Source organism: Idiotropiscis lumnitzeri, chromosome 3 (genome assembly GCF_059441095.1).
Source record: "Idiotropiscis lumnitzeri isolate Australia: NSW breed Sydney's pygmy pipehorse chromosome 3, RoL_Ilum_1.0, whole genome shotgun sequence".
NCBI lineage: Eukaryota > Metazoa > Chordata > Actinopteri > Syngnathiformes > Syngnathidae > Idiotropiscis > Idiotropiscis lumnitzeri.
In genome coordinates this window covers 450,340-474,020 of record NC_142393.1, presented here as the reverse complement: position 1 = coordinate 474,020, position 23,681 = coordinate 450,340, and the positions used below count along the sequence as shown (strand labels likewise).

General features: G+C 50.3%; 1 protein-coding gene across 11 annotated transcripts in view; it reads right to left on the bottom strand.

Annotated features, from left to right (window-relative positions):
- The window catches only part of camta1a (calmodulin binding transcription activator 1a), a 218,991-nt gene that overhangs the window by 31,035 nt on the left and 164,275 nt on the right, over positions 1-23,681 (bottom strand). For all 11 annotated transcript variants that reach the window (XM_088291832.1, XM_088291837.1, XM_088291827.1 and 8 more), the window contains one exon: positions 13,073-13,144. In XM_088291832.1, the coding sequence (XP_088147958.1) occupies positions 13,073-13,144 (72 nt within the window). The remainder of the gene's footprint in view (positions 1-13,072; positions 13,145-23,681) is intronic.

Sequence of the window (23,681 nt, the reverse complement as noted above, 5' to 3'; positions counted from 1 at the left end):
AAAAAAGATGAAGCGATGAACAAATGCGGCGTTTCCTTCAGCTCTCCATGGGGGCAGCATTGACCGTCAGCAGAATTGCCGACAATTAAGGTCACGGGAAAAGCTCGTCAAATCTCAGCTGGCTGAGAGATCATCGTGGGAATAAATCAGCGCCGTCGACATGAAGCATGCGGATCTGCCGCTTGGGCGAGAGTCGAAGAAGCAAACGTTTGGAATTGAAATGCAATGTTGTGTTTACATTCATTTGAAAGGAAAAAAAAAAAAAGACGGCAGGGGAGCGAGGGATAGAAAATGGCTGCACTGCACAAAGAGAACAAGCGCAATCTCTTGGGCTCTGAGTTTTGTTTTTGCATCATTGCAAGAAAGTCTCCAAGAAGAAGATGCCATTCCATTTTCTTGATTTAAACATGAGCAAGTGTGTGAAATGCAAGCAGCGAGCGGGCGTGTTTGTCTGCTTGTGTGTTGAAATGTTTCTTACACGGCTCTGCAAAATTGCGGGTGGGGGGGGGGGGGCAGCATAGTATCTCCATCCAGCAGCTGCCACGAAGAGAAGTCCCAAAACAAGCGTGAGACGGTGACAGAGACGGAGCGAGCGCAGCCTCCTGCTAGTGTAATAGGAAATTAATTGAGACCATCAATATGGTATTAATCATTAAAGCCCAGGTGCTGAGGTGGCACTTTGCTGGCTGCTCTTCTATTGGCAGCACTCTCTCTCTCACACAGAGCAGAAAAGTTGTCTCGACGTGCTGTGTTGCAAGAGTGAAACAAAGTGAAGAATGACGAATGAGAAAATGAGAAAAGTGGTGTTTTTTGGAAAAGGGGGAGGGGACTCCTTCAATAAGGTCTTCCGCAGGACGGTCAAATGGGAATGTGTCAGGCGAATGTGCGGCAATATTACTCAAGTGCTGCGGAAGCCACGTTCCTCAGGGCGCCTAATCCGTCGTGAGGCAGAGCAGCACGAGGCCACGAGCGCCGTTTTAATCAGCCAACGGAGACGCAAACTGCGGCAACTCCATGAAGCCGTTAAGCGCGCCACGTCTCCAAATTGTTGAAGGTGTCTCGCTGAGAGGAACGCATCCTGCCATGAATAATGCATCAAGCAAACCCGACGAGCGAATGACGAGCGAGGATAACAGCCGTCCGTGCACCCACAACCAAATCCAGAGCGACACGACGGCACGCCCTCGCCACCCGCCGTCTCTCGGGTCGGCCCGACGGCCAGTTTCGGGATTCCGATGCGTGAGGACACAAGTGCAGCCGAATGACAAATTCCTCAACGAGAACAGCTGATTGACAGCGTTTGTGAAAACACAATTGAAGAATCGGCAATTTTTCTTTTGCATGAGATCCAATTTGAGAAAGAAGTGGAAGCAAAGACAAGGAGACAGCGAGACAATGCCAGAATGCTCTCAGCAACAAACGCGACGCAACCGCCATTGCAATTGTCATCGTCTGCGATGTGATTTGTTTTTCTTGAGAAACTTTGATGACGTTCCGTGACTCATTCAGACTTTCTGTGATTCGCTCCTCTCAACTCCCGCACACAGCAGCATGCAGTGTTTGTTTTTTTTGTGCTCACTGAGGAGACTTTCGGGGGAAGCAATGAAATGTTTTGAACGGCTTGGAAGTTATTTGGTCGATGCACCTTCCGTTGTTAGGAAGGGAAAAAGCAAATCTGCTGTGGAGTTTTTAACAGGACAAATTTGTGAGACGACGCTGATTCGCTCAGACCGCCGATGTCCCCGCTACCCTGCATCATCACGCGACGTTAATTGATTGATTTGAAACGATATTTCAAAAGGGAAAAAAATATTCAAGTATGTCTGCGCGCTGTGCCAATTTATTTGATGTTCAGGAACGTTCGAGTTCGCCGGCATTCGCTAAAGATGTCCTGCATTCAACGTGAGAGCTTACTTGAGACTTTTTGGGCCATGTTTGTGTTATTCACTTATGTATTTATTGTTTTACAAGATTATGGATTGAATCATTTGGCAGCAACAATAATAATAGAATCCCAACGATGCATGTTACATTTGATCTGATGGGAAGCTTTTGGAACAGCTCCGGATGTTGTGAAGAGCGCGATGTAAATAAAGTATGAAATAAGAAAGAAAAAAACTCGTTCCGGTACTTTCAGATACGTTCCTCGGGCTCCGTTGTTTATCATATAATTCATAAACGCATTCATTCAAACTATTTTGCTTGCGTCTAAATATCAGTCATCAGCCGATGGCATCAAAGTGTAAATTCAATGACTTAACTCAACCAAATGAAAAGGCAGGCAAATGTCCAATTTTATTTTCTGGGGCGTCGTCCTGATTGGACTTGTGGTCGCTGATTAGAAAGGAGCCAACGCTTTTGTCATGCCAAAAAGTAGAAAGGAAGCGATCGCTGCCGTCACATTGACGCCACGGGCTTTCGAGTCAACGACGGCGGCACGGTGGGAGGAAACTTTGCTTCGGGCCCTCAGAAGACCCGGGCCGGGCCCGTGTATGCAAATCAAGTCGACACACGCGAGACTTTGACGCATCTGACGTCAGCTTGCAGTGGAAAAAGCGGAGCGGCGGGAGCTCGGCCCTTCTCGCGATTGTTGCGATCAAGTGCAAAGTGAATCGAAAGTGACGCCACTCATCTTGTCTTGGACACGTATCAAAGCTTCATTGGCAAACGTGGCAGAATGTAAAAGCGATCTTAACTTTGTCAAAAATCTTTTTTTGTTGACGGCTGCGAGCGCGTCTGCGTGCGGCAAAACCACAAAACATCGTCCAAAAGCAAGCGAAAGTCGAGCAAATGAGGTGGGGCGTGCGGAAACCACAATCAGGACGCTTCCCCTCATTTCAGGGGCTTCATCGCCGTGATCTAATTGGCGCTCTTTGATTTCTTTCATAAAGGAATCAATGCGGCTGGCTTGCGATCGCACTTTCAATCCCAAACGGCATCAGAAGAGCAGAATCATTTGCGGGAGAAATAATTGCAGGGCAGACGAGCGGGCATCCGTCGTGGAACACCGACAGCGCCTTCGCTGGAAACGACCTCACCCGCGAGCCGAGGCTCCATTAGGTATTGTCTGGGGCCCGCCGGCTAATTTGTTTGCATCAATAATACATTCAAAGGATTTATCTCACTTGCAAATGAGCGCGCGTTTCCCGGTCCAAGAGGCAGCAAGACGAGCAGGCGGCGAGAGAGGAACGGACGATATGAGACGCAGTCAACCGTGTGCGTTTGCGACTTTGCGTCCAGGAAGAGCTCGACGCTTCGCAACTTTATTTCTAGAACGCGTTTCGCAACAGCTGGAGCGCTAACAAAGGATGGTGTCATCCAAATTACAACACAAATTAAAACGCACCCAGAAGGAGAGCTGAACTGCGACGGCCTCACGTCGAGTCGAAAGCCAAAGAATAAGAACGTGTCTCCGGGACACTTTTCAATTTGGACAGAGAGGGGGCGGGGCTTGCCTAACGACGGGAGGTCCAACCATCGGGAAGGACCGGCAACAGACCCACCGCCGAGGCTTCGTCCATTGCTCGGAAAAAAGGAGAGCGAACGTGAGCGCTCCGATACGACGCGCGTCATCTCAGTCCCGAGCCGAAAATTGATGGTCAGTTGGAGAGCGAGAGACACGAGGAAGCCAGGCCATCAACATATGCTTTCGCTCCATGCCAAGCTTCACTGGCTGGGACGAGCCGCACGTTCAACACCGACACCGCGGCATCACTTAGTCAAACAAATCCAGAGAGATCCGTCTGGAACGGGACCAGGTCTTCCCTGGCTCGGCCGCCGCCGCCGCCGGTCACGCGTCCTCCGACGAGTGTCGTTTCAAAACGCGACCTCAACCCACGTGGGCTGTAAAATTAAGTGAGACGTATTTTGGAACCGGAGGTCTCGAACAAAAACTTAAACGAACGATCGCTGCGCCGGCTGCCGCGTATTCCTCATTTGCTAACGCAAGCGTTTAAACGGAATAAGTCTGACGTTGCCGAGGCTGCGATTCACTTTTCATGCCGGAACGTTTCGTGAGTGTCACAAAACGTCTTTGCATACTAAAGTCTCCGTACGCGACTTCGTGTGATTATTTCGTCAGATAATGTGGGAACTATTTTGTGCCATAAAACATGTTTCTGGATTGAACGGTCGTCTTGAAATCGGTTGGGGGGGCGAATGAAATGGCGAGATTTGGGGCGGGGGCGACTGGATGGCTTCAGAACATCTCTGACATGGCTCCCAACTGGGAATGCAAACCAAAAAAAAAAAAAAAAAAACCCCAGCAGGCTTTTCGATTGTTCACAAGGACACGATTACGAGCATGAAGCCGCACGATCCCACAAACGACAAAATGAGTCGATTGCTTTTATTACAGGCACGCATTTAACAAGCTCAACTTGGGTTTCGGATTCCACCGCAACATCCCGAGAGACCTTTTATGGCCAAAATGCAGGAAGGAGCTCTCGCGGCCATGCCGTGCCGCCGTGCATATTTGTCCACGTCAAAGGGATGCCGTCGCTTTTCACGGTTCGGCTGCTGAGTGCAATGACGGCAAACGCGACTTTGTGCGCCAACGACCGGGGTCGGCACGGTCCCGTTGACGGCGCCGCTCGTCTGTAAACGTGCACTGGGACGGCACGCCAAGGGCACCGAGGAGGCTCAGTCGATACGAGATCTCACCGCTAAGCGAGTTTGCGGCTTGTTTTCCGCAGACTGGAGCGCTTCATCCGAAGCTCAATTGCTGTGCGAATGCACAAAAAAACAAAACAAAAAACAAAAACAAAAAAAAACGTTTCACACCCAAACCAAAACACAGAGAGAAATAGCACGGAAATTGCAAGAGCAACGAGGATACAAAAAAACCCAAAAACTAAACAAGCTCCCATGAGGCCGGGACTGGCACACTTCCCCCTCAAAGTGTCAGCGACGCACGCGTGGAGCATTTTGCTGACTTTTTGTGGATGCATTTGAAGCGTACATTAGAGACCGTTGCGTTGCTACAATGAGAGGGGCTTCGCTACAAAAAAGACGAAACGGGACCGAGGCTATTATGATGACACACACGTCCCACCCGCTCATGATTTTCCTGGTGCAGGCAATTAAAAAACTATTTGTCACCTGCCAGGCGGCATATGACGTTGGGGTCGTTTGGCAGAGGAGCAAAGCGGACGGCGGCGTACCAAGCAAGCACACGCGCCGTGCGGCGTGCGGCGGACACAAGAACCACGCGAGCAGAGCCGTCACACCAAGCAAACCAGGCAGAGATAAGACAGACGGCTGGAGAGAGAAGTCACTTGGCCGCTAACGGGAGGGGGGGAGCAGGAGGGGGGGGGGGGGGGGGTCAGTTGTGTAAAAGGCTGATTTATCCAGACAGGTTAAGACCAGGCCAGACGGCGTCCCAGACGGCCCACCGCCATCAGGAAGTCATGAAATATTTAGAACCGTGTCAATGAAAAGGCGGTGCGACAAGACGCCATTCGCGGCCGTTGCCCACTGGGTGCCCCCTTTCCCCCCCACCACGCCCCCCTCCCTCCAAGGAGAAGGCGAATCATCTCTCCACATCACTGACCTCCTCCCTCATCCCATCCTCATCTTCTTTTCTGCGCAGGAACAAACGGAAACAATGACGGAATGGCAGCAAGAATTTCATTCACAAATGAAAACAAAAAAAAATATATATTTGTGTTTAATATACTTGAATCACTCCTCAGTCCACCTTTGCTTCACATGAAGCCACATTTTTTTTTCCATCTAAATCTTTTCTGTCCCCAGTTGGAGAGCGAAAAGAAGGAAAAGGCCTTCAATCTTGGGTGGTCCGGTTGGTGGCGAGAAGCCAAATGGGTTTTGGGACCACCAACACGTCATTATTTGGCCGCGGCACACTCTCGGCCGCCGTCAGCTCATCAACATCACTGGCGGTCGAGCGGTCGTTCCCCAACTTTGAGGTTGTGGGTTCGATCCCCGGCCGTTGTGACCACGTCGGCGTCTCCTTGAGCAAGATCGACGGAACCTCGGAGGCAGACGTGACAGCCGTGTGAAGCGCTTTGAGGGCCTCAACAGTTTGCAAAAGGCGCGCGGGAAAAGCAACAACATGCGGCGATGGTCTCCAGCTCATCTTAAGACAATCATTTTGTCTTCGGCCGGCAAAGCCCTCCTGGCGTTTGCCACGTCGAGCTCCACCTCCGCAGTTTCCATCGCCGAGTCTTCTGAGGCTGAGGCCAAGCCAACAAACGGACGGCGATGTGTGTTCAACAAGACGTCGATCCAGATGAGAAAAAAAAAAAAAGACGAAAGCCGTCTGCTTTGGCAGCGAGGGCTCAACGTGCCCTTGGAGTTCTTTCTTCAGCATCCCCTGCTGAGCGTAAATGATGAGGGGAAAAAAACTGAAGGGGTCACATGGGTGGGACGGGGACGGGGACGGGGGGGGAAATCTATGCGAGGCATGGTGACAAAAGATTGCACTTTGCGGTTTTTATTCTTCATGAAGCGAGTCAAGCGGGATTTGGCTTCCACTTGCAAATTGACTCGGTCCGATATGATTTTCACAAACACAACTTGCAAGCTTCCTCCTTGCACCTCAGAGGAACACGACCCGATAACCAGCTCCGATTTCAACGATGCAAATTGCCAATTTGAGAAATTGCAATCAGAGCCGATCTCTGGAATGTTGGCGAGCAAATTGAGACGGATGTGACGCCCAACGGTGAGCGGATGAGCGGCGGCTCCCATCCCGACGCATCGCCGGCGCCGCCTTATCGTTGCGTCCGTGACACATCCGTGCGATGGCGCCGCACCGTCAGCCCTCATCCGCAGCTAATTGGAGCTCAGAGGAGCAATCGGGGCAGGACAAATCGGACAGTTCTGGTCATTAGCTGTGACCAGTGTTCTCTGGAAGCGGAGCGACGCTTGCACGCTTCTGTCATCGCGCCCGAGCCCGCGCGCTGACACGGCCAATCTGCGCCTTGACGTGAGAGGGGCCGCAGAGATTGGCCGAGAGGCACGGCAACTTTGGATCTCCTCCGCTTTGAGGAAATGAACACAAACAGGCTGGCCCGGTCACAGTTTGTGTGCTCCGTTGATGAAAAGGACGTGACGGGATTTCACAAAAGTGCAACATCAAAGAAAGCTCGCACTCTTTATTTCGCTCGCAACAACAATGACTCGGAACCCGGGACGGATTTTTGCCCACTTTCAACTCTTTAGGCGCGCGTTTCCCAACTTTGATGAAGCCCACATTAGAAAAATGTGAATGTGGTCCCAAACAGTTTGTTGTTTTGGGCAAGCGTTTTAGATTTCGTCTTTTGGACAAACGCGCTTATTAGTTTTCATCACATTTAGTCATTCCTATTCAGGATTTTTTTTTTTCTCGTTTTAGTCGACTCCCAAAATAAACTTTTTGTCTAGTTTTTGTACATTTATTGGACAAAAACTCAAAGAGGTTTTAGTCCGTTTTGGCAAAGACTTTCTGATCGACGACCGAGGATGACACAGTCCAAACCGAAAAAAGTGCGAACGGTGGAATCGATGCTCTTTGCTCCAAAATAAGCCGAGCGAGAACCAAAATATTCGATGTGGCTCGAATTCACTTCAAGCGACAGAAATAAAGAACATCAAAAGGTTTCGAAAATGTAGTCGACTCGTTTTAATACGGTGGCACGAGCGCAAACTCGATCACACCTTCATCAATCAAGTCTTACTGTCTCTCACTCGTGGTGGGCGTGCCCAATTTTGTGCAAGACATGTTGAACAGGAAGTGATGTCATCCATTTTGGACGTCTGACGGACCGCACGCAAACAAAAAAAAATCCATTTTCTCCATCAAAGAGTCACATTTAGCTCATCGTTGTCTCGTTAACAAAATATTTTCGTCATCGTGGACAAAAACAACACGGCTCCCAAATGACCTTTGACTTCCTCTCAGAAGTCTGACTTGTAACACGCGAATCGTTGCCACTCGATGGCAGAGCGTTTCATGGTTTGCCTTGACCAAACTGGACTTGTCATTCAATAAGAGCGATTTCCAGACAAGTTGAAGTGAAATTGTCTCATTTCCCGAGGCGTCGCCGACCTCGACTGCTTCACGTATTCCTGATCTTCCACGTGCGTGACGAGAATCAAGAATGAAAATGCAAAAAAAAAAAAGGAAAGGATCTCCGTTTTCCTGCAGCAAAGCTTATCTCGGCCAACACAAAATGTTGTTCTTACTTTGACGCCAGCATATCTGCACCGCTGACAGCCATTTTGCCTTTTCGCACAATGACGACGGGCGATCGCTCTTCCGAAATTGCGCAGTGGCAGGCTGACGTCGCGCGTATCGCTTGCTGCGAACGTTTCGGCAACGAGCGCTCGCGGTATCGACGGGATCGGCCATTTGGCGCTCGGGGCTGCCCGCTGAAATAACAGCAGGAGTGGTGGCGCCACATGTGAAATATCGGCGTCCAGAAGAGTCTTGGAAGGTCCAAAAGGTAAACAAGTCGATGGCGACTCCCTCGGAAAGCGGGCCGCAAGACGGTGGCGCGGGATGAATGTCAATTTGCCTCGCTGGCCGAGCCGTAACCTTTCAGGAGGACTGAATTATTGAAGAGGCCCGTACCTGTCGCGGGCCTCCGCTTCCCCATCTGGCCTCACGCCGCTTTGAGCCGAGCAGCGCCACGCGCGCCGCTTTGGTCGGCGTGTGGAAATGGCAAGACGGACGCAGCGGGGGATTTGTGATAATTGGCCGGGCCGGTGAGCTCGCCGCCAACGGCGGAGGCGGAGAAAAGGTCGCGAGCGCCGAGGAAGGGATCACCCCTCGCTCCTTGTTTTTGGACAAAGAGCTCCGGTGGGGGCCGAGCAACCTTCCATTTGTTTGGAGGTCACGAGCTTCGGCGTGGGCCAAATGTTTGAAAGTCACACGCGCTCTCTTGACGTGACTGCACGCAACGAGCAGCGCCGGGGAGCGAGTGGCAAAGGCGGCGTCGTGGAAAGCCACTTTCGTACTGCACTTGGCGTACAAGACGCGGATGACGGACGCAAGTTTCGCCAGCGCCTTTGAAAGAAAGTCGCCGCACTTTTGTCCATGTCGTTGCCGTTCACTTCCGACTGGGCCTAGCCAAATCGGCCGCGCGGCATCCCGTCCGGCGCCGGCATCCATTTGTTGGACGCCACATCTGATCTCATTCTCCGTTGAAGTGCTTTTCCATCCGATACGACCAACGGCCCGCGCCGCTCAAGGCAATTATGTTTGGAGTGGCGCTTTGCCGGCAGGTTGCACCTCGCCAGGTTTCGCCGGCTCGCTGAAATCAACTCAACGGCTCCCGGTGCTCGTCCACGATTCATCCGGGTGAAATATTCGTGATGTTGCCCGGCATCGTTTGGACATCTCTGATGTGCGTCGTCTGCGACTGACAGCCTTTCTCTGTCATCATGCATCACCCGAGCCGGTCCGGCACTCGTCTCCCGACGCTCGGCGCGGCTGCGGCTAAACCGAGCTGAAGGCATCGCGAACCGTCTTCGGACTTCAGGCGTGTCAAGCGAGCGCCAACTTCCTGGTCACATGTCTACGATGGATCAAACTTTTCTCATTTTTCTGATCTGAAGATGGCGTGAACGAGGCGCCAAATCCGCTCTGGGGGTTGCGTCCTCTGAAGGAGAAGCGATCGGCAACGACTCGAGCACATGCGTAGCGCCGCCGCCGCAGAAGAGACGTCGTGTCAAGCGTCCGTCACTTCTCGGGCTTCCTTTCCAATTAAGTGACCTTTGACTTAATACGTAAATGAAAAGCCCGAATTCCGTCTAATGGTGCCGAAATGATCACAGGGACAACGGCGAGGACACATTTTCCCGACATAACAGCAAAGTCATTATGGTCGCGGGAAAAAAAATGGAAGCGCGGCGAATACGGATATTAATAATGCATTGGTGAGCGACAGGAGCGCGGTGGCCCGAGCTGAGAAAGGTGCGAGGGAGGAAGCGATAGCGGCCAAGAAACAAGGTCGTCAGCGTTCCCTCCTGCCTCGCAAGTCATTTCATGATCTCATCCCTCTCGCCTCTCGCCTCTCCAAAGCGGCAACGGCAGGAGGAGCTATTGACCCCTCTCCGAGTCGGCGGCAGGCGGCGGGACAAATGAAGTTTCCTCTCAGACCCCCCTCCGTATTAATATCATAATTATCGTCACCTCGCCGCCCTCGCCAGCCAGCGCAAACGTCGCTGTCGTCTTTGATGGAGAGCCGCGAGAGCGGAATTACATTCGATTAGCGGCAAACAAAAGAGGGCGACGTGAGGTGAGGAAATCAATCAGCGTCACCGCCGCGCTGGCGCGTGTCATCGGCAGGCGGGCCTTCAACTTTGACTTTGCCCAAACACCACCAAAATATCGAGGACGCCTCCTTGCGTCCATTCAGAGCACACTGTAAAAAATGGCCAGCGGTATTTACTTGGAAACGGTTTTTTTCACTCAGATAGTCAAAGTCAATTTTACAAGAGGAGTTTTTGATAAGATAAGATAAGATGTCCTTTATTAGTCCCACAATGGGGAAATTTGAGTTTGAATGAATTGAATTTAAAAAAAAAAGTCGACTTTTACTTTTTCACAGAGCTCATTTGGTACGCAAGCCAAGGAGTCGAACCGACAACCTCCGGTGCGGGAGACGGCCGCTCGACACCTGAGCGGCGGCTTTGCGACTTGGGCCGAGCATATCGCCGGAATCGACGGAAAAAAACGTCTCCCGAGCTCGAGGTTCGGGTTCGTTCCTCCACCGCACTGAGCTCGTTTGTGTTCAAAATGTGTGGACATAAAAAGTGGTTTCGACCTTGGAGTCACTTTTTAAAATTCAAACAAAACTCTTCTTGTAAAATTTACTTAGGATTTCTGAGTGAAAAAAACTTGACTAGGATTTTTTAAGTAAATATCATGGCCCTTTTTTTTTTTTTTACAGTGCAGCCCAGAGCAACTCATTTTGCGGGAAAAAAGATTCCTGTTGAAACAGAATAAAGCGTCTCATTTTTTTTTTTTCTTTGCTCAATTTCTCTTCAAAGTCTTGTGATAACACATGCTTTGGTCCGCATGAGAGTAATTTTCAATCTCAGTAATGATTTCTGCCCTAATTGCACCCGACTGTGTGAAACTCACAAGGCCAAAATAGATACTTGACTGATAAAAAGCCCATGATTTCATTTCATCAAATCTTTTAATATATTTTTATGGATGCAAAGGGGACAAGATAAGTCACGACATAATGTGTGCACCATTCATTTGCTAATATCTATTTGAAAGGCTAGTTTAGCAAGATTTCATCAGCATTTCTTTGGATTCTGGAAACGTGCGATGTTTCGCGTTATCTGAAAGAAGTCACGTGATTGATGATGACCGCGAAGCGCTTGGACGACGCCAATGTCATCGCAACGTCAAGTCCGATGGAATTGATTGTTTGCGACGTCTGCGAACCGCGTCGATGACGACTCCTCCGTCGTCAACGGAGACGTTTACCATTTGAAGTGCCCGGTGCCGTGGCGAGGTGAGAGCGGAGCGCCCGAGCAAATTGGGAGGCGAAAAGCACAAAATAAAATGCAAGGAGTGAGACGAGACCACCCTCGCAGCCTCGGGCTCATTACGCAGTCTTTAGCTGGTCCACTCAATAAAGAGTGGATAAAAAGGCACACACACACACGCAAGCGCCAGCCCCGAAACACCTTCCGCCGACTTCGCTACTCGTTTCTTCGTCTCAGGACGCCGCAGCTCCATTCCCATTTCTTTGCCCATATGCCACACGTATCGGATTTTTTCGCGCAGAGTGTAAACGGCACAATTGCCTTTTTTTTTCTTCAAAAATCCGACCTGAGCTTCTTTCGTATGTGGCTAGAAACGATAGATATTTATGCGATCGACGTCATCAAATGCCAAAGATGAGCTTCGCGTGGGCGGGAGTCAACGGACGCAGACGCTTCATTTTTAACGCGCGGCGGTGACGTGACGTCATCTTTAGTAGACGTCCTCATGAAATGATTCGATATTCGATATCTCCAAAACATTTCTACCTCCTCCCGCCTCACTCCGACGATATGAGATGATAAAATATATATATATATTTTTTGGTGCACGTCATTCGACATCAAGCTCTGTGCGCATGCGAGTCACATTGTTTTTGTTTTTTTTTATTAATTGGGCATCCCGCTCTGTTGCATCGACTTTCACTTCGTGCTTCACGATTTGTTCGCCTTGCGAGGCATTTCTGCGGCCATCTCGGTTATTTTGAAACTTTCTAAAAGTTACTTACTCCATTCACCCCCCCCCCCCCCCCTCAGTGTAATGGAATATATTTTCATCCATGCCTCTCTGCGACGGTGGCCGCTGGATGCTCGGATATTTGCATTTTTCACTCACTGGTGACCTTTCCAATTCGCCGCTTTGGGAGCTCCAGTCTCCTTGACAGACTCGTTGCCTGCAAATCACATATGGACACAGCTAATGGTACACAGGGAGCCGCGGAGGCGAGGTTGAGCCGGAGAGCGGAGAAGGCCGGCGAAAGCGACTGCGCAAAGAGCCGACAGTCTGACACTCGGCTTGTGAATGTCAGTCGGGATCCGCATGCGGGCCGAACGATGGCGAGCGATGTCGGGCGGCGCCGTGCTCCGAGCGGCCACTTTGTTGAGTTGCAGAAGATGGCAAAGAGGGTTGCGAGTCTTGGAACGAGCTATCGGAGGACGGTCGTGTTCAAGTGTAGCGTGAACACAACTGCCTTTCGGACTCATAATTGGCAATCACAAGGTCGGAGCGTTTCCCGATGGCAACCGATGCAAACCGATTCACGTCATACTTAAAAAAAAAAAAAAAAAAAAGGTGAGGTGAGGTGACTGGCGCGATTTGTTGGAAGCTCTTCATCTCAATGAGCGGACGCACAACACACACGCAAGCGCAACGATACATGGAAACGATGTGCGGCAAGCGCTTGCCGACTGAGCAGAGCAAAGCGATGAGTCGGAGCACGAAGGCCGCGCACTTAACGAGCCTCAGGAAGCAAACGCTTCCGTCATATTTCACAGACAAGGGCGATGGCCGCTGAGCTCGGATGGCGTGCGACTGATTGGGGCGACAAAGAGGAGGAGCTCTTACCTGGAGCAGCCAGTAGCACCGACGGTGGAAGGTGGGGATGATGGACGAGTGCACGTAGCAGCCGTAGAGACACTGAAAGAAGGACGGACACAAATGGGGCTCAGAAAGACAGACGGTGGAAAGAAATCACAAGTTGAGGTCACATGATTGTCGCTTGTGACCCGGAGGGAGGAGCTAATTGGGGTTAGCTTGAGAACAGCTCCATACTGTCCCCAGCACGCCTCTTTCCTTCCATCCTTGCCTTCTTCCTTCCCTGCGATCCATTCGGATCTCGTCCCGCTTGCTGACAGAATGATTAAGTTCCTCCTTCCGCGGGGCAACCCGAGCACATGACTAAACTACACTGTTATTAATATCCTTATCGTAAACAGATAATACCGCGCCTTGGGGCTCGTTACTGTGGAGTGAGCTCGGCAGGGTTGATAACGCCCCCCCCCCGTATCTGCGAGAGGGCCAGCGGCCATTTTTCAACAGCAGGCAACCGAAACGAACGTGAGCAGGAAGGAAACCGGCGCAACGACACCGTCGGCCTTCTTTCCTCTCGCCCCGAGCGGACATTTCGGCCCCGGTTCCCTGCAGGTGACCCGCGGGCGTGGCGGGCGTGGCGGGCCTGCGCCGGCTTGTTTGGACGGCAAACACATGCGACGGCATTCGGAGAACAAACAGGAGGCGAACGCTAGGTGTGATGAATTGTCAGCTTCATGGTGGTCCAAAAACTCGGGCCTACATTTACAAACAAGTCATTTCAGTTGTCTGAAGCATGTCCCGACAATGACAAAACAATTTCCAAAAAGTGATCATTTTTTATCCTCTCTTTTATTATTCCCCAAGTAGCTTTCAAGTTGTCTTTCTTTTTATTCAGTAAATTGCCGTAATATTCCTTTTGGTGTCTTCTTATTTCTCCTTACTAATTTATTTTTATATTTCTTACAGCGAACTTTTTTTTCCCTGACAGGGATTTTCTCATGCGTGGTTTGTCATTAGCATTCGTCTTTGAAATCGTCTGCGTTTGTCGGCCAACGAATCAACTTCATATTTATCGATATCGTGGACACCACCAACCCACTCACTACTTGACGCTCGGACATTTCCATGCTATTCTTGTTCGTTTGAATATCGTTGGAAACTGATTCCAGCTAGAAATGGAATGAAGGAAATTGCTTTTTTTTTTGTTGCAAAAAAACAAAAACAAAAACAAAAAACACAATCTTCTTGTGACTGCGGTCAAAAGTTCCATGATGACATCTGCCAGCCTTGAAAAGTTCGGAGGCAACCTTTGCCTGCTTCTTTTAGCTTGAACGCTTGTGCTGCTCATCCTAACGATCAGAAGACTTCAAATTGTCACTTGAACTATTTCATGGATTTTAGAAAAATGGAGTTTCAAATTTGGAGCTTTCCTTCAGATATGGCGCAACATGCTCTGATTTGTCCAAATTGGTTCCTTTTGTTTTTACTTCTTTGAGGTGGGTTGGGGGGGGGGCGAGATCACGCGTGACTCGACAGGCTTAGCAGATTCCAACGAGTTGTGTCACGGATAAAAAGATGCTGAGCCGGGGCGAAAAGTGACAGCGACTCAACGGCCGAGCTCGAGTTTGCTCTCCAATCAGATATCGAATCGAACAACACCGACAAGAAACACAAATGGCGACGACATTCATTTCCAAAATACCATCAACGGCACTTTTCCCAAACATTTGACATTTTAAATTACAGTTGAAATTTTTTTTTTTAAATCCTCTTTGACATAATTCCGACCATCTCGTTTATCCGTAGCAAACTCACTCGTCGGCCGACAGCAGATTGAATCCGATGCACAAAGAAGGTCGAGTCAGGCCAGGTGACTTTCCACTTTTGGAAACCATTTTTGGGATCATTCTGTTCATTATTTTGTCGAGTAATCGACAAATCTTTGCTTTCGTTCAAAAACGCGCACAGCGTTATTTCAAAATGACGACAATTAATTGCGCAAAGATGGTCGGTCCGCCGGCACGACAGAACTCGGACAACACTTCACACGGTCGGCAAGCTGAAATTCAGAGCACACAAACAATTTCAAATCTAAGAAGGTACCCAAACGATACAAAGATTCTCCAAAATGATTTTGATCAATCAATTAATGGATGCATCCCCGCTAAACCGTTTTTGACTAAAAAACAAAGATTGTTTTTCAACGCATTTACTTTGAGAAAATGAAAATTGTCGTCTTTGGAAATTGTGAATGGTGAGAATTTGCCGCCGCATCACGGCCGATCTCGTTCTTGCCTGCGGCACTCGGCCCACCGAGAGTTGCGCGAGGCGGCGGCACGCTCCTCGCGATCGACGGAGGCCGCGGCAACGGCCGTCTGCGACGCCAACCGGGGAATGAATAAATTAGCCCCGGGCTGATGCTTTTTCCTTCTGTTTACTCAAATTTTCAAACGCACGAAGAAACATGAAGGGAAAAGAAGGCGCTTAAAACACAACACACACCTGCCGCTGACGATACACACTCGGCATCCAAAGCATTCGCATGCACACGCGCGGCAAGCGTGCGCACCTTCAGCCTCCAGCCACGCTTCCACCAGCCCACGCATGCACATGAGCAGAATTTGGCAGGAGGTTCTGACAAAACGGCACCCACGCCTTGAGAAGCGTTCGCCCAAGTGCAGACATCCTCTCGCACTTGTGTGCCGTGGAACACACAATCGCAAAAGCGCACCACACTTTTTGTGAGCGTGAGCGTCAGCACGCCTACACGCACGCAAACACCAACAAACTGGAGTGCTTCTCAGTCATTGAAGGCACAAAATATTGACATGTCAAGCGGCAAAGCGATGGCAGACAAACTATTATTTGCCGTCTTTGGGTTGTGACAGATGACAGCAAAAAAAAAAAAAAATGGCACGCAAAGCAATCAAAGCGTAATTACACACGCCCAGAAAACCTGCATGCGCACGTGCATGTAGGTGTCAAATTGAAAGGGGCGGAGCACACATCCAAAGAAACGCTTGTCGTGTGTCACGCGATGGACGACGACACAAAAGTGTGGATCATAAATCCAGTTGGACTGGGAGCAACATTGCAGCAAGCGGCCAAAGCGGCGGCGCCGGCGCCGCGCACACGGCGACTCCTCGTCCAGCCGTTGACGGCGAAGCGTTTCGAGTCACGCCGGTTCGCCGATCGAGCGTTTGGCCTTCTCGAAGGCAGCGTCGCCAACAGCTACAGGGCCTGCCCTCCCTTTGGAGCCGTCAGCTGACCCTGGCCTGTCTGTTGCCGTGGCAACAGCACACTTCCATCCATCCATCATGTCTGGCAGGTGACGGGCGCCGATGTGCAAACAAGATTCCGGTTCAGATTCAGAATATTTTATGAGTCCCGGAAGGGCAATTCTGTTTTACAGGCAACCCGTCCAGAGAAAGAAAATATATCCTTCGATAATATAGTCGAGGAAAGCAACAAAGTGAACAACAACTGCAACCAAACCGCAGAATTCGGCATCATTTAGGAGCCATTTGCACGTCATTTGCGTCACCGAGCTGGGTTGAAATTTTGCTTGCTTTCGGGACCGCCATGATTGTCCACATGGAGCGGAGCTCCTTCCACTTGAAGCGAGCAAATTCGGAAGATCGGGCGGCCGTGGCTTCGATCGAAGAGCAGGTCGTCCAGTAAGCGCAAAGTCGGCCGTTCAAATCACGTGCCGTTGTGTCCTTGGGCAAGACACTTCACGACTGGATGAGAATGTCTCCTGGTGGTCGGCAACTTTTCATTTGGCGACCGGAATGACAACAAATTGTTTCAGTCCGTCGGGATGCGAGCGACGTCATCATCAAATTTGCCTCGACTGGAAGCTCGGGGCCGCCGCCTTTGCCATTTTTGCATTTGAAAAGGTGTTTCTTGGCTCCGAGTGGCTTAAAGGTGTCGCTGAGGTAGCGGACGGAGGGAGCCAAATTGCGCCAGAAGGAAAAGTTTCTCCTTTTAATGACTTTTAATCAGTGAGCAGCGCCGTTTTCCTGCTGTGACGCGTGCATTTTATCATCGGACTCAAAAGAATCGCTCCGTTTGAAAAAACACAACAAACAGCTCACACACGTGCCAGCAGCAACAACATGTTGGACCTTTCAAAGCCAAACTTTCCTTCACCGTTTACACGCGACATGAAGATCCAGCGTGCATTTGCATATTCGTCCAGCGGGATGGAAGCCCAGAACAGGAGATTGTGCAATTTAGCCCGGGGCGCGGCCGCGTCAACACATCTCGTGCAGGACCGCCAAATCCATACGCTGCAGAGATTCACGGACCTCGCGAGGTTGAGCTCCGGCAGCACCGACAGCATCCATGATGACGATCGATCACGCAACGATTGGCGGCGCCGTCCAAATGCCATGAGATAAGTTACGACCGAAACGCGCCGCTTCCCGTTCGTGGGCGGAGCTGAAAGTGCCGAGCTGTGCATCTCAACGGCCGTCATCATCGTTATAGCCGCAAACGTGCAATTCTGCACACGCCGTCGTTTGCGCCGGCACTGGAGACGCAGCACGTTAGCGGCACCGTGACTTCATCGCGGCTACTGTTTCTTCGGTAATGATCGTTCCCGGTCTGAAGCGTCTGCGGTCACTCTTCTTTGCGTCGGAATATGCGCGCGCATCAGCCACCGCTGATGAGATATTACACATGCCGTGACCAATCAAAAGATGGAGGCTCCGGACGGCAGCCTCTTCATCAGACCGAGCGAGGAAGCCTCCAAAAGGAATTAGCAGGCCGAGCGATGCGCAAAAGGTGAAGGGGGAAAAATTCAAAACAAATCATTTTCTGGGACGTGCGCATGCAAAATGGCATCGACCGTCTCTAAAAATAGCATCCTCTTCGGAAAGTAAGCAAACACTTGATAAACGGGCCCCAAAGAGGCAAATTAATTAGCCATGCTGAGCGGGTAAACACGGCCATACATCAAGTTCAAGTGGAAACAATAACAGGCACGATGCAAGCCGCACACCACGCCGCCAGCCCACAATCCATCCCGACGTCCGCCGCAGCGGCGTAAGAGAGGGACGACTCTTCCCGAATGGGATTGGCCAGCTGGGCGCAGCGGCAAACGATGGCAGACGCACTAAGGAAGAAAAGAAGGTTGCGCTTTTGCCACGTGACCGCATGACCAGCTCATGCAAGTGCCATCTCTGCGCGCCTCACCCAAGGCGTTGTGTCTGTGGATGCTAATGCTAATGCTATTGCTAGCCACCCGGGCACGCGGCCAAAGGCATTAAGTGGAATTCAATTCCACCAAACTCGCTTTAATCAGCAGCTTTTTAAGGTTAGAATTACTCTCGCTCTCCTCCGGCCCAGTGGCCAAGGTTAAAGCAGACGGACGGGGGGGCTGGGCTCGGCTAATAGGATGCCGGGGGGTGGGGGAGGGCGAGGGGGGTCGGAGCACATACTGTACACAGATACCGAGAGTCATGAACTGAAAAGGAAGGGAAGCCAAAAAAAACCCAAAGAAGCAAACGTTACAGAACCAACGAGGTGACGTTCGCTCCAGATTGCAAACGTGACTCGATCGCTTTCTTTGGTGCCGGCCTCTACATTCGTTTCAGTCGGAATTGAACGCCTGCCGCAACCAATCGTTGGCATGCATCCGTCCTTTTCTTCGTGCCGCTTACTTGGGGCACATTCCTATGCAAAAACATTTCGTTTTGGCCCAAAAGCAAAAATTGCAGAAAAAGCAAAAAAGGTGCGGAATTTGACTTTGCAAATTATTTTTGAAGTAACTCATTCACTGCCAGCCCAGGTCAAATCAATGGACTTTTTTGGCTTCTGTACGCGTCAACGCTGAGTTCAAATATTGAACACTTGTGACCTAATCTTGACGTTTCACTCCTAAAATACGCTCGAGTCATATCAAGAGCGATGCAATGCTGCCATCTTGAGGAAGCTATCTGTAATTACAGTGCTTTGCAAAGCTGTATTTCATAGAGAAGTGGGCAAGTCCTCTTCTGGGGACAGTAAATCAAAACAAAATCAAATTGTCCAGAATCGGCTCGGTGTTGTCACCTTTTGGGGGGGGGGGGGGGGGGGCAAGTCTGCGGGGACGTGAACGTGAGTGTGTGGCTAAAAGTTTGCGGAAGGCTGTTATAGAGTGCGACTGTACGTGATCCAGAGTCGCCACGGCAATAACAGCGACGGCATTTAAAAGCTGTTATTTTCTTGACGGGAACCTGCTCCACATTACTGCGGTCGGTCATACAACAAGTGGTTGTCAGGGACTTGCAAAACTTTGCAGCATTCATCTTCATTTATATTTCTGCCCCCCGTCCCCCCTTTCAATGGATAAAAACCGCGAGAGTCTGCCTGACCAAAATGAAAACATTAATAAAAGAGAAACAAGTGGATGGATCAAAGCGCTTTTATATACTTCATAAAGAGTCAGGAGTGGGCTGGCCTTGACCTGCGGTCAACACTTTCATGACGGTCCACAAAGCAAATCTTCATAAAGCTTGCAGCACTTCACTCAGGTACGCAAAAGTTCAAAATGTTGCTGCAAGAGCCACGACGCAAAGCGGAGGCTTGAAGAGAACTTGTTTGTCGCACGCTGCCTGATTTCATAAATTCATCTTGACTTCTTGTTAGGACAAACGTGCACGTCAGGAGATAATATCGGATGGGAACATTGTCCGGCCGCCGTCTTCGCTCGTGTACTGTCCACCATCAACATCGCATACGCCGACTCAAGGCTTCAGAATGAAACATTCAAAGAAATGAAAGCGCAATAACTGTCGACCCTGAAAGGACGGCAAAACTGCAAGTCATAAATTTGACAGCCGCTATCAAAAGTGTACACACACTATTTTTATTCACCACTTTATATGACGGGTTGTAAACGTACGTAGGCATATAAAGTCATAAAGCAGGTTGAAATCCAGCAAGTCAACTTACAACATCCTAACGAGATGCTCGTCCATGACGACAAAGCGAACAAGCACATTCCGACGTCACTTGCTTAGCATTCGTTCGTTAATGCTTGCGAGGCTGCGGACGTGCCGCTTTTGCATGCAGACGAAAGGAAACGATCCAAACTGGGCGCCTGCTCCAAGAAAAAAGCCGGTGCTGCAATTCCTCTCAGGTTTAAGAAATCACATTTCATGAGATCAGTTCATCTATTTGCATACGCCGCACTCGCCCCAGAATGCACAAAATGAACTGCGCGACTTTTTAGCACAAAGCTAATCGCGGGTGCGCCCGATCGGTCGGTTGATTGCTGACCGATTTTGCACGTGCAAACGTTGACGAGTGCAAATCGGATTTTACATGTGCTGGAGAGCAGCCAAAAACATATCAAGACAAAAGCAAGCACACCGAGACAGAGAGCTATTTTGTAGCGCCCGCCGGGGCCATAAAACAATTTATTGCTCTCGACTGACTTTACATTTACAAGGTGCCTCATTGTCAATTCACGGAGCGTCGTGCATTAAAATGCAGGTGGACTGGCGACAACGCCGCAGCGGAATCAAAAACAGTGGCGGCCAACAGCATTCTCATTCTTGTTTGAATGTTTGTTTACCTCGTCTCCTCGCGGACTTTGTGGACAGAGTTTACTCGTGGCTGCCCTTTTGCCAACCCTTACTTTTAGCCGGTGCAGCACTCTTCACAACAACTTTTGCCTGCGGTGCCGAGTTAGCAACGACGAGGGGCACGCGCAAGAAAGAAACTCCAAACCGAGGAGAGCTCGTTTTCAAGCAAAAAATGGAGTGGAAACCGAGCTGGGCGTGTCCATTTTTCAGTTGGTGGGTGAAACAAAGGTTTCAAACAAACAAAGGTTCGACTAACAAAGGCCGGTGGATTCCGGTCCGGCCCACGAATCGGCCCTCGTGCGTGTGATGTGGGCGTGGCCAATAATTGCCTCAGAAGCCGTCTTTAGCGCCATGACCGACTGTGCTCCTTCCTTGTATCGGGTCACATCCTGTGAATTTCTGTTTTCCGCGTGGTCCCTGAAGTGCACACGAAGGTGATTGGCTCATGTTACCAGCTGAGTGAAATGTGACGTTCTATGTGAGATGCGGAGTCGGTCTTCGTTTAACAATTTTAGAAAGCAAATGACAAATTTTGTGTACTGATCAGGATAATTATACTTAGCAGTGCAGACCTTGTTTGCACAAATGCAGAATCAACTTTAACAGCCGAACAAAAACGAGTAAGTGGAATCTCTTTGAGCTTTTCCTTGGCAACCTGCTCACATTCTCCAAAGCAGCCCTCGAAATTCTCCAACAACAACTCAAACAAGCAAGACGGCTTCTGCTTTAACGATACAAAAGCCTCCTCGACACGAGCGCCCATTCGACTTTCCTTATCTTCGCGACGCTAAGGAGAAAAGTGCCACCGTTTGGAAAAGGGGAGCGTGTCGTGTGCCTTCATGTGATGAGACACTCAACATGACGTCACAGGCAGTACGTGTGTGTCGCGTGTTCGACCAGGCAGACGCGGCGCCAAATTGTAAGTGAGTGCTCCGACTCGTGTTAGGGCTGATTAGCAGAGGGTCACGTCTGCCCCTCCCCCCTCCCCGCCCTGTTGTGATGTATAGGCACTTGAAATTTCCAATGTAGCCAGTGTGAGCAAGCCAGAGTGCAGTGGGACTGCAAATCACGAGCAGCCTCACCGAGCACTGGCAAAAATATGACGGATGGAACGGCAGGAAGCCAGTGAGCGACATGGTTTGTATGGAAACATGAAGCGGGGGGAGAGAAATTGGCAGGAGGGGGGCGGGATTACGAAGGGAATGAGGCGATAGAGAGGGAGTAGGGCACATCTAGAGGGGAGAGGAGCACAAAACAGGCAGACATCAGAGAGAGAGGAAGAGCAGAAGAGATATGATTACCGAGCGAGAGAGAGAGAAAAAAAAATGCTGCCGGGGAAAAAAGGGAGCGGGAGAACATAGAGAAGGGGGGTAGAATGAATGCTAACAGGGAGCCCAAAACCAGTACCGAGGCTTTATCCTTCACAGGCGGAGGAGCAACAATCGCAAACACATTTTCTCTCACCCTGGCCCGACGAGAGATAAAAAAGCAATTTGTATTCTATTCCTATTCACAGTCGCTTGGCCTCTTTCTCTGCCTGCATATTTGTAAACACAGCTTTGTCAGAGCAGCTTAATCTTCCCAACACAAACACAGACTACAGGAAGGGGGGAGGGGGGGGGGGGGGCACAAAGGGTGAGGAGGGCGAGCGAGGCAGAGGAGAATCAAAGTGAGCGGGGTCATACCAGATGCCGAGTCACGACTTGTACGCACCCACATCAGGACTCTCCCTGACGTCCTGAGCATGTGAGCCAAACTTCAACCGTCACAGCGAATTGCACGCCGAGTGCTACGATAACACGCGAAGATAAAGAAGACATCGACAGCACTGGCCGACAACTTAGTACGTGTCTTTTGCGGTCAAGCAACAATTCGATAACGGGACGGCGGGGTCGCTACATTTTTCTATGAATTAACATACATTTTTTCATTCATTTGCAACTTTTACAAATGTAGAACAATATCAAATAACACAGTGACCTCTTCCAAACGGACCCGTCAGGAATCCGAAATACGCCTTCAAAGTTACGATGGAACGTAGAGCGTTAGCATCATTGCTACTTGCAAACGGACCGGATCCAAATAAAAAAAAAAACGATACGATTGATTGCTGCTTTCGTCCGGTGGTTGCCGGCTCGCTTTTAGCCGCTAAGCTGCTATTGTTTGCGGGTACGACGTTGTTCCGGAGGGAAATGTCATCGTCAACGTGTGTGTGTGTGTGGGCACGTCGAACGACATCGTCACGTGACGACCGTCATCGTCAACGTGTGTGTTTGCAACAACTCACGTGACGCTATGGAAGTTAATTGGCCCCCGAGTCACTCTTAAAGCGGATGTCCTGCGCTGACATGTCTGGACTCCCTTTTCCATCGTCAAAGTGGTCAGGTGGTTGAATCGCGACCACACCGACCCACGAGCAACATCAAAGCTTCTGTGGCCCAGAGGACGGAAGCAGGAAAGCAAACTCCGCACGTGACGGGCGGCACGTCCGCGCCATCATTTCTGATGACACAAACGAGTCACGGGACGGCGGATGCAGTGGTCCGCTTCGTTTGGGTGCGCGCAGGCGTGAAATTGGGCCCAACGACACCTGCCGATACACATTGCCGGAAACGCACGTCCGCACGCCGTGGCCTCCATATGACGCCGGATCTTTTTGATGATGACTTTATTGTGGCGCCCAATTAAGGACAAATGGTCTTCGCTTCAAAATGGCGCCAAGCGTCAACCGCTTCGTTTGCCGCTGTCCTTTGGCCCCCTCAAATCTGGCGACACCTCGCACGCCCAATGTGGAGATTAGATAAGAGATGAGAAGCCATGACTATAATCATCGCCGTACGACAAACCATAAAAATGCGTGCCAACTAATTCTGGCAAATCAAGTCAACGTCGGCGGCGACTTGGTTCTGGTCGCTCGCCGTCCTGCTTTCTGCAAGATAAGCAGCGTGCGAGATGCTTGTGCATTCAAAAGCGCGCAGCATCCAGTAAAACGCTTCAACTTGCTCATGTCACCGATGTTGAGTGCGTGCGGGGGGTCCGAAGGCCTGCGGACACGAACAAACACACAA